This window comes from Labrus bergylta, chromosome 9, assembly GCF_963930695.1.
Source record: "Labrus bergylta chromosome 9, fLabBer1.1, whole genome shotgun sequence".
Lineage (NCBI taxonomy): Eukaryota > Metazoa > Chordata > Actinopteri > Labriformes > Labridae > Labrus > Labrus bergylta.
In genome coordinates, this window is record NC_089203.1 from 10831157 (window position 1) to 10848634 (window position 17478).

Below are 17478 nucleotides of genomic sequence, written 5' to 3' on the forward strand. Positions count from 1 at the left end.
CCCGAATCTGGTTGGTTAATTATTTAAAAGAATAAACGCCCATAATCAGCTGATCACCAGAGCAGGTAAGTGAAAGGATGAATGAATGTGTGAAAGAATATAGCCAGTCTTCCTGTCTGAACTTACGCTGAGCTCCATTTAGCATACAACTATGTCTTCCAATATGAACCAAAGACTACAATTCGAGAGCTGCTTACTCCTTGGCCTTGTCCATAATCCATCCATGCAGAGACCAGACTTATTTCAGCTGAAAACTCTTCAATGAACCAACATTTGAGTTTGTCACAGCAGAGGCCCATAGATCTGGTGTTGGGCTTTAGATCAAAACAAATGTGTGTCTATTTTTATTTTGTATAGACTATATTATTATATAATATAAAATAGGCTATATTTGATATTTAATACTATATATTTTACTTTTTCAAACACTTTTAGAGAAGCATTCTCTAATCCAGAGGTGAACTAAAGTGAGAATGGGAAATTGAAGCAAATTTGAAACTTGGCATGTGCTTTGTCAATGGACAATAAAAAATAAATTAAACATAAAAAAATAGGACAACACTGATTGTTGCTTATGAAGCCTTGTTCATTCTTCTTCCCCCTTGACTTAATCTTATTATTTACTCATGCTGCCTTTGGTTAAAAAGCCTGTGTTTATACAGTTCTGAGCTGAACATTGTGTAAAACATATAGTCAAGGAGGTGCTCTAACAGGACTGGAAAGAGGCCTGTATAAGCCACCAACAAGACATGTGGCCAAGTGCCAGCTCACCATGGCAACAGCTGATCTGGGAGAGGAGAAATGATCCATGAATAAAAATAAAACAAACAGCATTTTATCCTGTTTTAGAGAAAGTGACAGTCAGTCATCAGCCTGCATTCATCAGGCTCAACATGCCACTCTATTCCACTCTAAGTGTTTTTTTTTTGTTTTTTTTAAATATCCTTTCCCCCTCAGTCTCATGAATCCTTTTAATGAGTGTTGCCCGTAGGTTAAAGCACCAGACATGCTCAGAGTGACAGACACAGGCTGAGGCTCAGTCAGATGTGCTTTCTTCATTGTTGGCTAATCGTGTTCATTTGGGAGAGAATAGCCCGTCTCATTCATTCATATTTGAATAATCATAACTGAACTTAAATAAAAGGTCAACTGTCCCTAAAAGAGTTGTACTGAAGATAAACCAAACACTGTTTGTGTTAGGCTACCTGAGTAGTAACGGATTTAGATGCAGTAGACTATTCATTCATTCTTTTGAACTAAATGTACATAGAAATACAGAAGCAATCGGGCCTAGCAGTTTATAATAAGAAATGTTAAAAACTAGGCTGTTTATTCGTTTGGAGACCTATTTGGCCCTGTGCGCACTTACGTCAGCAGAGGGCGTCATCTCCTCCAGCTGTGCACCCTCCCCCCACCCCCCCCTGCCAGAGGACTTAAGTTCGTCCTGAGGGAGACGCGGACAGAGAGCGAACATCAGGATGAAGTGGTCCTTTCTACAGCTGCTGCTGCTCGCCCTGCTGAGACCCTGCACCGCCGGAGGCTCGTTCACACAGGTAGGCCACCTGTTCAGTGTTCTAACACAGAAGGCATATTCAAAGTAGGACTCCGCAGGTGGACAGATAAGAAGAACACAATTGACAAACTGAACCGAGACTGTAGGCTACCTCATGACGTCGCTTTATTTTAAGATGCACCGTTCAATCAGCAGAAAGTGATGTTAGGTCTCAGTAATTTGAACCTGTATTCAGGTTTACAGCTAATGTTGCCATTGCCGACTTCATTGTTTAAAACAGGTGGTAGAGCAGGACATAGATTAAAGCTCATGAAATGCGTGAAAACACTTCAATGTTCAGTGTCACCTTCTTCTTTCCCTCACAGTTTGTTTTTGGCATGTTTTCAGGATTTTCCATTGTCAGACTTTGTTAGTTTGTGCCATAGACTGCTCTATGTTTTGTGTACTGAAAGCTTTAGTTCTGCTTATTCTTCTTCCTTGTACTTAACATAAATGACAATGACCATATAGGGTTAGTAAATTTGACCAGTTGAAACTATCCCACCTTTCGAATTTGAGGAATGTTTTATTAAGTTGTGCAAACACCTGTTAGTCTTAACTCTATGACCCTTACAATCTAGGTCATGCTTACACAAATGAGTTATAATTCCTGTTATTTGCATTGTAAATATGACACACTGAGACAGGAGAAACAATGTTTGGTTCATCTTCGGGGGCCATTACCATTCTCCGAACATTCAGATGATTTGTTTTCACAAAGGTTCTGCTCAGCAAACATATGATCTGAATCTACATATTTACACATTAAATACATCACACAGTCAATGTAGGGCTGCAAGAAATGGTTTGACTATTGAAGCTGCATTGTTTTTTTAAGTTGTTCTCGTAAAACGTCAACAAAATGTGCATCATGCCCGTAACAAATCAATGTCTCATTCGTGTCTGTTAGATGAAAACATAGTTTCAAAATCAAATCTTATTCAATTAAACTTTATACCACAAGACAAAGAAAAGCAAAACATCTTGTGTTACTAATATTTAGAGTTCATGATCTAAACATATGAATAATGTTTGTAATTTCCCCCCCAAAAAAAGAGGATAATTGAATTATGCATCAACAGTTTGTGTTATTCTCTGATTAATTATTCACATACTATTTCATAAGCAACCAATAAGTGTGTGGCTAATGTTTAAGCTGCTCTGGGTTTGTTGTACATCAAAATGTTCCAAAACACAGTATCCTTAAACAAACATTTGTATGAATGCAGCGGTCCGATCCAGGTCAAGGCCTTTTATTGGCTAGAAAACAGGTGTTAACAAAACAAAAAACAGAAAGCCAATAGTGGAGGCATCATTTTTGGCAGGATAAACAGATGTGAATGACATTTTCTTTCTTTTTTTTGGCAAAGTTAAGAATTTCTTATCAGTAAAAATACCAGAGTAAAGAAATATAACCTGTTCGGCCTTGTGTTTAAACCCCCAGCAGTGTGACTCATCCACAGATGGCACCATTTACAAACACCAGGCGAAGACTCTGAACGGGAGTCACACTGTGAACTTCAGTGACTACGCTGGCAGGGTTGTCCTCTTCATCAACGTGGCCACGTACTGAGGATACACCTTTCAGTATGTGGGTAAGAAACAGCACCGCGGGCTGCATTGCTTTGTGTTGCTGGAAACAAGCTTCTTCACATGAAAACATTTCCTTTACCTCTCTATCTGCAGAACTGAATGCACTACAGGAGGAGATGAAAACTTTAGGGCTAACAATTCTCGGCTTTCCCTGCGACCAGTTTGGGGGACAGGAGCCAGGGCTAAAACATGAGATTCTATCAGGTTTAAAGTGAGAAATGTTTCCCTTTCTATAAAAATGAATATACTTTCTCACTCACTCACAATATTCAGCCAATTTAGGTCAGAGCTGCATTTTATTAAATAAAAAACATCTTGCTACTGAAATTGCTTTACACTGGAAAACAAGTTTGGATTTGTTTTTTAGTCTGAAAAAGGAAGGAAACATGAGAAGTTACAAGCTTCTAACAAGACACTATATATATTGTAAAGTAATGTAACATGGCCTTAAAGCAGGATGTAGACAGGAATTTGCAATAAAGGTAAATCCTCTTATCAATCAGCAAGGCTTCATTTAACCAGGGGGATACATGCTTTGGAAAAAAAAGATCAGTTTACTGCTACTGGCCCCTCTGACATCAATAGATTTAGTGTCCCAGGGTCTCTATCACATCCTACAACCATATTGACGTTGTTTCACAACACTGTGGTGTTTTGCTCGGCCTAAATTGGGTCCCGGGCAGCTGCCAGGAACGTCCACTGATAAAATGCCCTCTCTCTGGATTCCAGGCATGTTAGACCAGGCAATGGATTTGTTCCAAACTTCCTGCTGTTTGAGAAAGGTGATGTGAACGGAAACGACGAACAAGAAGTTTTCACTTTCCTTAAGGTATGTTATAATTGACCTGGAAAGTGTTTTTAGGAATGAGAAAACTTTCAATTGTACAGCTTTTATAGAGGTAGCCTGTTTTCTTGCTTTTCTCCATCCACTCTTCAGAAAACGATGTGAATTACACTACTATGACCTGTTAAGTCACACTGAAAATCCAAGTGTGGAGTATTTCAGGAATATAAAAAAGCTATGAATATGTGTTCTTATTAATTTACCTTACATACTGTTCACTGTTCTGTGATTCAGAGTTTATCTTGCACACACTTGTCGCTCTTTATAATCTTTTGCTTCCTGTCACGCAGAGCTCCTGCCCCCCTGTTGGAGACTACTTCGCCCCAAAAGTTAAACTGCTCTGGGAACCTGTGAAAATCAGCGACATCAAGTGGAACTTTGAAAAGTTTCTGGTGGGGCCAGACGGGAAGCCGTTGAAGAGGTGGCACCCAAGTGTCACCATTTCAGAGGTCCGAGCTGAGATCCGCAAACTCCTGATCATACTGTACACACAGGATGCTCTTGATTTGACGGATTTATAATCCAGTATTGTGCCTTAAATGTAACTTAATGTCATGACATCTACATGATCAGTAGGGTTAAGGTAGAATGTAAAAGAGTAATGTTAACATTTTCTGACACATGAAGATGGCATGTTAAATGAAGAGGAGGCTTGAAAGCAGGAAGTCTGTGGAGCCTCCTTGGAATGTGTGGTTCAGGCCAGCTCTTTAGTGCATTCAGGCTGCCCTGCAATCTCACCACACCATGTCATCTTCTCATCCCAGCACCTGTTAGCTATTACAGTTTACATTTGAAATACTTCCAATAAACGTGGACAACACACTGCGTGGATGTTTTGTTTACCAGAACCGACTCTTAACACTGTGGGCACCACTTCATGAAAACGCTTTAGAGAAATGTGTGCTCTATTCTTTTTTTCCTGCAATAAAAATGGGACAAGATATGAGCATGAATAAGCAGGGTAACATAATAGCAGACATTTAGAATAGATTTATTAAGCCAGTCAAATACAAAAAGTCTCACATGTGCTTCTGCCTACAGCAAAAGAAAAAAGGGCTAAAACCAAGAAAATACAACTGCCAGTAATTACAGCGAACCTTTCAAAGTGCAATTCCGCTAATTTCTCATTTTGCTTTCACTCATCAGGATTTGGTTCCCTGTAACTTAAAAACTTATTTTGATAAAATTGAGCTGTTTTTTTAACATCTTGGAGCCCTTCATTTGACTACCTGATAAATACTATGTTATTGGGTATGAATTTTAAACAGCGGCTTGATCTGAGATTGGATCGGCCTTTTTGAAATGGTAACATTACTGGAGGTGTGACTGTTTTCAAGGCTCTTGACTCAGTGATACAACAGGTCAAAGGTCAGTCAACACGGCATGGATTGCTGGTTGTTGAAGTGGACAGAGAGCAAAGCCAGACATGCTGTCTGAATTTCCCTCTGAGGAGCAGCTGTTCTGCTGTAACGCTGAATCTAGGGCCTCTAAATTTCGGATGAGAATCTTCCTTTTCCTGTTGTTTTCGCAGAACTTCAGCGCTGGAGTTAAAGGTTGCACTGATTAAAACTCATTAGGTTTTAAATGAAAGAAGAGGAAGACCGTCATCTCTGCTGGGGTAAATTCTTGTAATGCATGTCGGGGCTGAACTGTGAGCGGAGTACAGGATGCAGGAAGATGAGTATGAATTTCAGAATGAGTGGTCAAATCATCAAATCAAGTGTGGTCAAGAAGAAGTGTTGTGTTTAATGAGATTAGGTCCATCATCATGGGGAAAAAAAGGTGTGTATGTTGTGTGCATTGTGTATTGTGTCTGATACAAACATACAATGTCAATAGCTACAATATATTGGGATTACACTAACAACATAGAAAGAACAGCATTACTTAAGACAATGATTTACACGTAGTCAATAGTTATAAATAAATAATCAATAATCACAATCATGTTTTTGGTATGATACCATCAAAATTCATTTCCCAAAATTTTTGTATTTCAACAACCACTTTTTGAACAGTTACACGTAATGGGACAGTCCTATAACATCGATGGTACTGAAGCAGTCTTCATAAATCAATTAACATTCACATTGCAAATCCTATGATTCAATGTACCGATATAATCACTCTTTGTTGGAATGACTATACGTTGCCTTAAGTCTTATTGGGGAATGGCTTCCTGTAACCCTACAAGTGACAAACTAAGTGTCAAGTTGTTACGTCATTGCAGAGAGACAATCACAAAGGTTTATTTTTCTGGGAAAAAGAAGAACAATGTTGATTTATCCCAACCTATTTAATAAATGACTTCAGTTCCTGATAAAAAAAAACAAACAAAAACAAAATAATATTTCATGTATATATATTCAGAATAGCGAAGTGTTTCACAAATAGCCTTATAAAACGCAAGTATAAACAACATTACAATAGGATATCTACAGTTCAGTAGGAAAATTATAGATCAAATCACACCTTGTCAACTCAAAAACAAACTGATTTTCATGCTACTACCCAGACATTTGGAGTTGGGTACAGTGATGCTTTAGTGCTTTCCAGGATCAATGTTCTGTCGCTCCCTTTTTCCGAACCCCGCTGCTGCTGCGGCTGCTGCTGAAGCTGCTGCTGCTGCGGCTGCTGCTGCTGCTGCGGACTGATCTACAGACACACACGAGACAAGACTGTCACCTTCACACCCACCATACGAGCTGCTTCATACATTCTCTTTGACATGAATACAACAAACTGAGAAAAAAAAACAAAAAAAAAACCTGTGCTGCAATCTCACAATCAGATCAAAGACTTGTATGCTCGCAATATTTGATATTTTCCTTCTGTACAAATATCATCAAAACACCATGACAAAGATTGAATTCATCTTATAGCTTATTTATCTGAACTTTTAAAAACCTTCATATACATGAATATGGTTTATAAAAGTTAAAGTCCAACATACACCATCCTAGTTTAAAAGAGACTCACTAGCAGTATGAATGAATTGCTGAAAGTAGTTCTGAACAAAACAGTATTCACTCATACTTGAGTAATGTGACCTAATATATACAGGACCGTTCTGTATTAGAAAACCATTTTACCTTTTAACATTAAGCTGTAATGCAGACCATTACTAATTACATGTTTGGCCTTTTGCTGATTTAAAAAAATGTAGTAAAGATGCAGAGTAAGACTTTATCTTTCATTCAGTAAAGCAGTATACTAAAATCTGATCAAAGACTCAAAAGGATAAACATTTTACATGGCTTGCTGTACCATACCTGCATTTTCTGGTGGTGGTCTGGAACTCTCTCCTACTGCTCTGGCCCCTCTGGGCTGAGGGAATGATGACTGCCAAGGAAAACCCTGACCAAAGAGAAAGCACTACCTTATATCATTTCACTTAAGGGATAGTTTGGTATTTTTGTGGGGTTGTGTTAAGTACTTGACAATAGTAAGTGTCACAGGAGATGCCGGTCAGCTCTGCTCTAAATAGAGAAACTAGTTGGGAGTGCCAGCACAGAGACTAGGCTATACACCGCTGCATACATGTAGATGTGTATGCTGTATTTAGAATGTCAGTACTCTACTTTACCGTCGGCAAGCCAATTTATTTAAGCACTACTTTAGTGCGCCACATTAGTGTTCTTCCGCCTGCAGCGGCACAAACGTCTCCATCTACTGTGATGTATAGCCTCACCGTGCTGGCACTCCAACCTGCTTCTCTATTTACTGTAGGTGCTGAGCACAAGTACTTAATAAACCCCACTTCAAAAATACTGAACTATCCCTTTAATATATAGTTTTTATAAGCCATCAGCCCTCAAGTCTTTGCCGTAAGCACACTGAGTATTATTGCATGGCTAGGCTGAGCTACAAGTTAGACCTAATTACAGGAAAGAGAAAAGAGCCTTTCGTCAGTGAAGTAGAGTCACTCCAGAGACAGACACAGAGGGGCCTTAGAGGACCCTTACCGGGGTAACAGGCTGGAAGTCTCGTACAGGGGGCGGTGCTGCGGTGGCTGCGGCTGTGGCGCCTGCTGCATTTGGCATCCGGGGAGGGAAGTGTACGGGCCAGCCCTCAAGGCCCTGCGGTCCCACCTGCACAAAGGGACCACAGTAGGGAGGGCTCAGCGGGCCGTTCACTGAGCTTGATGTGGGGTCTGAGGTACGTCTTTCCTGCTGCTGCCCCTACGAGGGATCACAAGTACACACGTGATCCCCAATCAGTGCACGGCTGCTATTCTCAGCGAGCGCAGTGGCCCCGTCGTGGCATGGGCCACTGCTGACCTTCAACCCTGCACACTGCAGCTGCCTCCCACTGAGGAGAGTAAATGTTCCACCTGTTGATCCCGAACGCACTGACAAACAAACTGGCTGGAGTGAGGCTCTTGTCCTGCAGTATTGATTCGCCCAGTGTGAACTGATTAACTGTAAACATTTAAGTGACTGTTATGTCACAAGGGGGCGCTATTCTGCATGGTTTACACCTCTTATCCTTCTGCATTGTGAGTTAAAAGGCTTAAAGAGGAACTTTTACAGAAGGCCTTGCTCCTATGTTAACAATCGTGGGCAAAAAGGCTGGACATCTAACCTCTACAGGCTGACGGCAACATTTATTTTCATATTTAAATTGACTGCAACACTATCAGGCTCGGATCTGAGCTGCATCAGTACCTGTTTGTGATGCTGCATCTGCAGTCGCTCCAGTTTACACCTTTCTGTTCGTTCTCTCTGACACTCATTCTGTGCCTGATGAAGCTGAAACACAAGCGCACAAACATTTAATGTAAGAAACAAACAAACAAGTGTGTCTTAAATTTAATTTAAAAGACAATCACTTGAGTGTGCATACAGGAGAACATCATTTTAGAATACAATTTACCTGATTTGTCAAATTAGTTATCTGGCCCTGGAGTCTCTCAACTTGCCGTCTCAAGTCTTCCTTTTCCTCGTTCATTCGCTCCCTGTCACTCCTCTCTTTTCTGAAGTCTTCTTCAAAGATCTTCACCTGCAGCAAAAACCAATCATCACAAACAGTTTAGATTGCATGTACAAATGGAGGTATACATGTAAAATGGCCGAAACACAGCCTGAACACGTGCTCAGGTGCTCAAGGTAGCAGGAACAAACCTGGAAAATTAAATCAAAAGTCAGTGGCAAACTGAAAATAACTTCACTATATAAATATAGTAAAGTTATATTCAGTTTGCCACAGACTTTTGATTTCATGTGCTGGACGTCTGACCTGTTCCTTTAGTACAGCGATTTGAGTGAGCAGCTCCTGTTTCTTCAGGTTATTGGCTGCATCGGCAAAGTTAGCCTGGCCAGGTGGTTGTTGGGAGGATGACGGGGTGTGCAGATTTAAGGCTTCCTCTAAAGCCTGACGTAAAAACATAAACAAGTATCACACAAAGATCAAGTGTTTGTTATTCAGCGCCTTCTCTCTTTCTGCATCTCATTCAAACTCACTCTGTTGAGGCGCTGGATCTCCTTCTCCTGGTACTCCCTCTGTTTGCTGAGGGGCAGCAGCTGGTCCTGCAGGTAGCGGATCTTCTGCTTTAGCTCAGTGGTCTCAGAGTTCAGGCACTCCTTCTCCCCCTGGAACGTCAAACACCAGAAACATTGAAAACACTTTTCTGTCTTTCCAGGTCCTTTTAAAAAATAAATAAATAAAAAAAAAAACACAAACACTAGCTCAGTTTCACTTGGATCTTGTGCCCGTCTCACCTGCACATTTTCAATCTTGGACTTGGCCAGCAGCAGCTTCTTGTCGTAGTCGCGCTGCCTCTGCTCTCTCTCTGCCTCTAGCTCAAGCACAGTTTTTTGGGACTCAGCCAGCCGTTGTCTGAGGTCTGTGATCTGCAAAAAAATAAAAAAACATTAGTTGTAGTTGATGACAATTTGTCAAAAGTTTTAAACACAGCATAAAAACCTGATTCAGTGATAAAAACTTTAATACAGATAAACATCAGCTGTTCGCATGTGATGAGACAAAGACTTTTTGCAAAATTGTGTCGTCGAGTTATAAACCAAGCCACAGCAACACGGACACTTTTGCAAACACATACACGTATGTTTTTATGTAAAATATGAGCAGACCTAGTGACGCAAATGGATCTATCTAGGGTTCTGTGGTTTAAACCCAAGGTTGCATGGTGTCCCTGTCCCAACAAAGTGTGAATGTAGGTCTGTTTGTGATTGTGGGTTTGCACAGGCATAGGTGTGTGAGTCTGTGTGTGAGAGTGTGTACATTTGTGTGTCTCTGCTGCCCTCTGACTGCACCACAGCAGGAAGTCAGCGGGTGCCAGTGAGGTGAGGGGAATTCTTACTGAGGTGTGACAGGCCTCATGGTGAGTGCGCTTTCAGATAGCGAGCTATTGCAAAATTGCACTTTTTCCACTGGACACGCATAACAACGCAAATAAAATAACACACACACAGCTCTTTCACGGCAACACCGATGCAAACAAACATGAAGAATCCAGTGTTCCTCAAAAATATTTCCAAATGACACAATACCTGCCATCTGTCAGTTCACCTTTTGAAAAAAATATTTTAACTTGAATGCTGGAATTTACTATTTTTTTTTATGTGTTTCCACTTGTTTCATCAGGTGTGTCTCTTCATTACAAGGTTAAGTCACTTTATTTGTACCTGTAAGTAGATCTGGTTATTCTATTGACTTATAACATTTTACTTTTCACATTTGATGTCTTTGACAACATTTATTTTTGTCTCTACGGTTTGTTTTGATCTCGCTGAAGCACTCTGGTCAGCATGTTTGTATGAAAGGTGCTGAATTAAAATACAAGTGGTTGAGTTGAGGAAAAAAAACAAGATGAAGGTTTTCCCATTTGCAGACTAAAAAATGTGCTTCATCTCTTCCTCTTAAAGACTTATAGCAGGAAAACCATTTCATTTAGCCTCTTCTCACAGTATAGTGTTCGGTTATGTTAATCTATTTTTAGCATAAGCATATATATATATATATTTTTTTAATTTTAAATATAGATTCTTGAAAAACACATTTTCATTTCTTGTTTAGTAAAAGTAGAGACTGATGAAAGGATGTGGAAAAAGAGATAGACTGTAAAAGTTCAGCAAAAACATTATTTGTATAGAGTGAGAACATATTTATGTAAATGGTTATTTAAATATATCACTGTTTTTTTGTGTACCTCTTTTTTTAGCATAGTTTGCATGAAAAATGTAGCAAGTTAATTTAAAGATTTATGACATTAAAAAGATTTGTTTTTAGACTGAACAATTTTGTCAAACTTTTTAAAAGTGAGCTTTTTTATTTAAATGTATTTTATTTGTAAAGGAACCTTGTACATTATTAAACATGAATGTTGCCATTTGAAGCATTGTACCAGAGTTAGCTTAGAGCTAGTTTACATCTGCAGTTGACAATGATTTGGCATTTGTTATTATCCCACAGAAATGATATGAGTGGAGGTCACAGCGACGTCTTTACTCAACCTTTAAAAGCAGATGTCAAGTCATTACTGTACCTTCTGTTCAAACTGTGACTTCATGGAGTTCCACTGAATGTCCCACTGCTTGTTCACCTCCAGTACCTGTGAGCACATTGCCAGAAAGTGAAACAAATGACACCAAATATATATAGGAAACTAAATACACAGAGACTTTCCCCACGTTAAAAAAAGATCATGAGCAATAAGAGCAGAAAAAGACTCACATCCTTCCTCTGCTTCTCCAAAAGCTTGATTTTCTTTTCATACACCTCTACATCACAAGGTTTGGTTGGGGTTTTCTCTGCACATTTTCCGCTCTGGGGGCAAACAAAACATTCCTAATTCCACATCATGAATCTTTTACTCCAACTCCATATCATACACATTCAGAAGTGAGGAACTTTCCATGAGAAAACATTTGCTTAGCGTTAGAAAAAAGAAAATAGAGTTCAAATAGATTTAGTCTGAAGCTGTGGCAGATCAATGCAAATTAAGTAAAGTATGTCTGCACTGTATCTAAAAACTCTTTTCTGTAGTTGAATTTTCACTACCTTCTGCGGTGTGCTGGCCTCCATCTTCGGTCTTGCAGCAGCCGATTCCTCCTTCACAGGCTCCTCTTTGGCCTCGGCAGCTTCGGAGTCGGATTGGGCTGCAGCTGATGGCGCTGCCACTGCTCCTCCCGTGACGAGCTCCTTAAGTTTGTGATTCTCCTGTCTGAATCAGTTAGAAACAAAAGTGTTGGTCAGGAAGGTCTCTTCCCAGAGTTTGTTGATACAGATTTCCTTTGGGAAGACCCTACCAAACCCACTGAGAAGAGTGATGCCAACAGAAAGCAGCAGAATAATCCCCTATCAAAGTGAAAGCATGGTCAACATCCAAGATCAAAATCTGATCGGAGGCAGATTTACATTACTTTCATGAGTAATGCTTATGTGAAAACAAGAAACACCACAGGGAAAGAGATGTGAGAGTTTCTTTTGATGAGATACTTGGAAGGGAATCTTTTCCAAATCTTACTGTGTTCTCTTTTACTGTCCGAACAATTACTCAAAGCCAAGTCAAAATAAAGGAGAAGGAAAACATTACCTCAGCTGTTCCAAGTCTCGATTCCTAATATCATGATCCTCTTCCATTTTCTTGCGAAGCTCATTGTTCTCCTGTCTGAGCTGCTCACACAGAGTCTGCAGAAACAAGAAACACAGACGTGAAGATAAAGAGCATTTCTCTTTAAAACAACACCTACATTATTTCAAATATATTCCAGAAGCATTTCTCTTAAAGACAATGGTTCAACACAAAGCGTGAATATTGTGTTTTTAATATTGTATCTGCAGATTTAATGAGGAAATAGTTTCCACCCATTGACCCAAAAAGATACATGGTACTCAGTTTCACATTATATCCACAAACTCTTCAGATATTATTCTTTTTCATCAATAAATAATTAAAGAAAAAATAATGAACGTTTACTTCTTCCTACTCCTTTTCGGACATTGTTCCTTTTGTCTTTTTTTGTTTTCTTATTTTAATTTTTGGTTCAAAAGAAAGTCGCTCATTCGTTCATTCAACTAGTTAAGAAAATACTGCTTTACTTTTAGAACTCAATATTGAGTCATGATAAGTTTCATACGGCGGCGATGAAATGTAATCAAAACGCTTCGAAACGTCCTGATCATTCGTTTCAGCATGTTACATTATGTTGCTGCGTTAGCTTTATTAAAAAGTACTGGGACATTTTATGGGAATGTTAATAAGCAAAACATCTCAGCAGTTACATTTACAATGTGCACAGAAAGTCAAAGCTTGTGCTGTGCAGCGTTGAGGACAGGAATATGATTTCTTTTTACTTTGTCTCTAGGAGCTACAAATAAATCATGAATAAAAAGAATCCTTCCACAGAGATGGAAAGCAGTTTGCTGTAAGTGCAGCTTTTTAATTATGATACGATCACACGCAAATATGTGGAAACTTAAAAACAATATATTTTATATTTAAATGTCAAACATTTATTTTTATGACAGAAATTAAAGAAAAACTTTTTAAAGTAAATATGACTTTGAATGCATGTTGAGGAGTTTTTTTAGATTATAAGAGCCTTATTGCTGCTTTGGCATTTCTTTTCATTCATCATGTAGTCGTTGCGTTGCATACCTGTAGGAGGGAGGTCCTCTGTTCATTCTTTTGGACTTTAGAGGAGAGGTGGTGAAACTCCACAGCCATGCGACCGAGGTGAGCCAGCAGCTGGTTGGGGTTGGACTCCTCTGCGAATATGCTGAAGGAGCTCTCTAGTCTCTTCAGCTGGCTCGCCAGCTCGTTGTTCTCCTGAGGCAGGAGAGGGATCACTCCTGCCACTGACCCCACCTGGAGATCCCCAGACAGGTAATCGTTCCGTCAGTCCCTCCTCTCAAGATGACTCAGTGGGTGAGTGAGCAACTACTTATGTATTTCAAATAGCACGAGACTGAAACATTAACAAACTGATAGAGTCATGGTGCTTTCTATTTCTATAAAAAGCATCAGCTGATTTATCTTCAAAGTCAAACCAGTTTTACCTGTTTGATTTCTTTTTTTTTTTTTAATCTTCAGGCTATAGCTGGTAAAACCCTTTACCCAAAATATTTTTTTTGAGGGATGGAAAGTGTTCCAAAATATGCTTTAACTTTTCACAAGAGTGACCTTAAGTTTCAACACGTGTGCCTGAAATATGTCGGAATAGTGTGCTATCAACACATCCTCTTGGATGTAGTGAGTGATTGAATCAGCTGTGTAATTCTAGTCAGTAATAATCCTGGACTTTCCCCTGGCTGACTCAGGCTGGAGCTACCAGTATTATGTTGGTTGGTGAGTCATCACACTAAGGACATGTTCCTAATATTAAGGACAGTGCTATAAAGAGGAAAGCTAAATCGTGCATAAAGAAATTACACAAAATAATGACACACAAAAGTTTGCAAAAGGGACATTGAGATTTTCCTAAAAACTTTCAGTTCCTGGAATATATCACTTATCTTAAATTGTGTCATGATAGGTTTGGTACTTACGGGCAAGGCATCAGAAGTCTTCCCCTCCATATTTACGACCTCAAACTCTGTTAAGGCCTCCTGGAAAGACCAAAAAAATAGGTAGAAGCAAAACACAGAGTGTCCATATGATGGATTATTTCTAAAAATAAAATATAAAGAACACATCTATCAGTCTCAGGGAGCCAGATGTTGTAGTCTAGGTGGTCATGTTGGCTGCATCTTTTCTTTAAATTTAAAAATCATTCAAAGCAGTTTCTGCTTGTAAACACATCCCTAACTACTTACATTGGGCTTTTCAGGCTGAAGGGTCTTCCCCAAGCAGCATGACTGCTCCTCCTTCTGCTCTAAAGTGGGCTGTAAACAGGGTTTACCTGAAATAAGCCATACCAATAACAAGGTTAATACAAGTGACAGCAAAAACATACGGAAAGTTATGTCCTCAAGGCTAGATTCATAATTCATAATGACTTACTTTGCGTCTCTGTCTGAACGGGCCCTCCGGTACACAGACTGGCAGCAAAACTGGAGGATTTGAGTGCCTCGTTGTCCCTAACAAGTTCCTCCACTCGCTGCCGAAGCCTGGACGCCTCTGACTGAGACTCCTCCAGCAAATCCCCTGCAAGGTTCAAAGCGACCTTTTCAATGTCCAGCAGCCCTTCACTTGAATTTTACTGGATCTGACTCTTTTGTTTTTTTTCTCTTTCAACAAATGGCAAAAAGGCTCGACCTATCTGCATGTGCAGTCATCAAATACTGAACTAAATAAGTTCATCGAGACATTACGTGCAAGAAGCACTCTCTTTGTGAGTCACAAAAGGAGCAATCAGATCACTGGTATTTAGGCTATTCAGCAAGCTACCAATGAAGATCTTCAGGTTTTGCAGCATTGAGGGCATCATATGATGTCTTTATGGGTGTGTTTATTGCTGCTACAAAAGTAATGTTGGACTGTTTTCAATTCCACATTTTACAAACTACAAAGAAAAGAAGGACTCTAGAAAAATAAGTGCTGTAGTATGAACACAATCCTCAGGTGACTAACAACATATGTAAAATGCCACAGAGGAGCTAGCATTAACTCTTCACATGCAGCACTGAGGTACCTACGCTGTCTTTCGGCACCTACCTAAGCTCTTAAGTCCTTTCATCCGCTCCCTCAGTATGCTGTTCTCTTCCAGGAGCTGTCGGTAGCTGCTTCCCCCACCAGCCTCCTCCCTGGTCTTGACCTCTCCCCCACCTGGATCATAGATGCGGTACGGGCCTTTCCCTTCCATCGCCGTTGTTCACTTCCTAGACATGGTCCTCTAAACTTTGGAAAGAAGACAAACGCTGCTATTTAACAAAAAAAAAGTACCCAACACAAATCAACGGGTTTTGCTGACCTTCAACAAAAACAAAAAGGTGCTGATAACAAAGCCTTTAGAGGGAGAGGACTTTGAGGTGATAACTCTTTGCTAAAAGAGAAACATCTGGTGGCAAATCCATGTACACATTGCAAACATTCACATTTAAACATGATTTTAGAAGAAAGTACATTTGAAATGAAACGGTACAGTTTAAAAGGCCACCAACATCCAATGTCCATATCCAGGAGGAAGTGAAAAGTTAAACATCATCATACAGAATGAGTAAAAGTAACTAAAGAGTATCTCAGAAACCCCCTTGAATCACTACTTCTGCAGCAATATTACACTTAAAACAATTACACTGGTTGTTCTGTTACTTTGGATGAAATGAATTACACCCACTCAGACACGCTGCTGTTAGTAACCTTTCCCACAGCTTGTTATTTATCTCAGGACGATCGTAAAGTACTCTTTTAACCCGACAAAGAGATGAGCCGACAGCTTAGAGTGGACAAAAGCAGCAACAGTTTCACTATAAAGCCACACTGAGAGAAACATATGGCAATATCCTGCTATCGTTTGTGATGGCTAAATATGACAACCACAATATTCACACCCGAAGGAAAAAAAAAAGGACAAAATCAGAGGAAAAGCGAAAGATGTAACGCGAATCCTGCTAACAAACATCTTCTTAATAGGCGAGAGTCAAATACAGCACAATCTAGCAAATGAAAGCTACCTTGATTGGCTGAAGAAGGCTAATATTAGTTTTCGCTGTTGTCATGCAAATTGCTAGCAACATTCTCGTTAGCAATCGGCTAGCTAACACTAGGTGACAGTGCGGGACAGGAAGCCGCTGAATCCTCTTTTAAACCAGTGCGGATACTTAAATCGATGCAGTAAGTCAGTCGGTAAACGGAGTTAAACGACAAATCAAAGAACAAAGAGGTGTCTTTTGTCTGAATACCTTTCAGCTCGCTGTGGCCTCTCGTCTCTCTGCCCAGACATCTATTGCGGAAGTGGTCTAGTGCTCTGTGCTGTAACCTGGGAAATTCCAGCTCACAACGTTTGATGTAAACAGCGATGATTGACAGGACGGAGGGCCAATCAGGGTAGAGCTCTCTGTCAGAGGGGCACCAACAGGAGTCAGCGCCCGTAATGTAAACACTGAGGCAAAATGCATGACTTATTCTCATTTCATGGTAGAGATTTTACCAAAAGTCTCAAGCCTGATCACAGGATGGACTCTTAAACATGGATATAAATAGATTACACGGTTCAAAGTTAAAAAAAAAAAAAAAAAAGAAGAGCAAATTCCGTTTTTTTTAGTTAAAGATGATGCTATCAGAATTTAATTTATGTCAAATTGAGAAAGGCATTTCAAAGTGCTTGCTGTTTCCCTTAAAAAGTCAAAAGAAAATCAGCAAGTTTTGTAACAAGAAACAGAAACACACGATACACTATATTACTAAATGTTTACACTCGAGGAGCTGGAACCATTCTTGCTTCTCTAAAAAGTTTAAATGTAGGATTTTCTTACATAACAGACACATTTGAAAATCACTGTTCCACACACATGAATATATTTATTTTTTTCCACATTTTCAGGACTTTATAACAGGCCTCATAACGGAACAGACTGGATAATA

At 39.6% G+C, this 17478-nt stretch overlaps 2 protein-coding genes across 5 annotated transcripts; one reads left to right on the forward strand and one right to left on the reverse strand.

Annotated features, from left to right (window-relative positions):
- Positions 1 to 1397: 1397 nt before the first annotated feature.
- Positions 1398 to 4811, forward strand: gpx3 (glutathione peroxidase 3). 2 transcript variants are annotated; one of them, XM_020639434.3, is made up of 5 exons: positions 1398 to 1553; positions 2997 to 3147; positions 3239 to 3356; positions 3875 to 3974; positions 4280 to 4811. In XM_020639434.3, exons 1-5 carry the CDS (start codon positions 1479 to 1481, stop codon positions 4508 to 4510), a joined length of 675 nt encoding a protein of 224 aa, XP_020495090.1. In that variant the 5' UTR covers positions 1398 to 1478; the 3' UTR covers positions 4511 to 4811. The 2 variants fall into 2 exon arrangements, with proteins under 2 accessions (XP_020495090.1, XP_020495091.1); XM_020639435.3 differs by having other exon boundaries at positions 1422 to 1553; positions 3000 to 3147.
- Positions 4812 to 4964: 153 nt separating this feature from the next.
- tnip1 (TNFAIP3 interacting protein 1) lies at positions 4965 to 16947 on the reverse strand. 3 transcript variants are annotated; one of them, XM_020639410.3, is made up of 18 exons: positions 16797 to 16947; positions 15610 to 15792; positions 14956 to 15099; positions 14769 to 14854; positions 14502 to 14561; positions 13612 to 13821; positions 12547 to 12641; positions 12012 to 12174; positions 11685 to 11777; positions 11497 to 11562; positions 9710 to 9841; positions 9452 to 9580; positions 9228 to 9362; positions 8865 to 8990; positions 8657 to 8740; positions 7955 to 8080; positions 7262 to 7346; positions 4965 to 6644 (listed from the first exon to the last, which is right to left on the reverse strand). In XM_020639410.3, exons 2-18 carry the CDS (start codon positions 15755 to 15757, stop codon positions 6532 to 6534), a joined length of 1995 nt encoding a protein of 664 aa, XP_020495066.1. In that variant the 5' UTR covers positions 15758 to 15792; positions 16797 to 16947; the 3' UTR covers positions 4965 to 6531. The 3 variants fall into 3 exon arrangements, with proteins under 3 accessions (XP_020495066.1, XP_020495064.1, XP_020495067.1); XM_020639408.3 differs by having other exon boundaries at positions 7955 to 8170; XM_020639411.3 differs by lacking the exon at positions 7955 to 8080.
- Positions 16948 to 17478: the final 531 nt, after the last annotated feature.

Bases quoted from the DNA above. Each gene is read 5' to 3' on its own strand.
- tnip1 (XM_020639408.3), bottom strand. From the start codon at position 15,757: ATGGAAGGGAAAGGCCCGTACCGCATCTATGATCCAGGTGGGGGAGAG. The intron at 11,778-12,011 runs GTAGTGAAAATT...GTTTGCCCCCAG, and splicing joins AGGCCAGCACACCGCAGAAG to AGCGGAAAATGTGCAGAGAA. The intron at 8,991-9,227 runs GTCAGACGTCCA...TTTTTGCTGCAG, and splicing joins TCGCTGTACTAAAGGAACAG to GTGAAGATCTTTGAAGAAGA.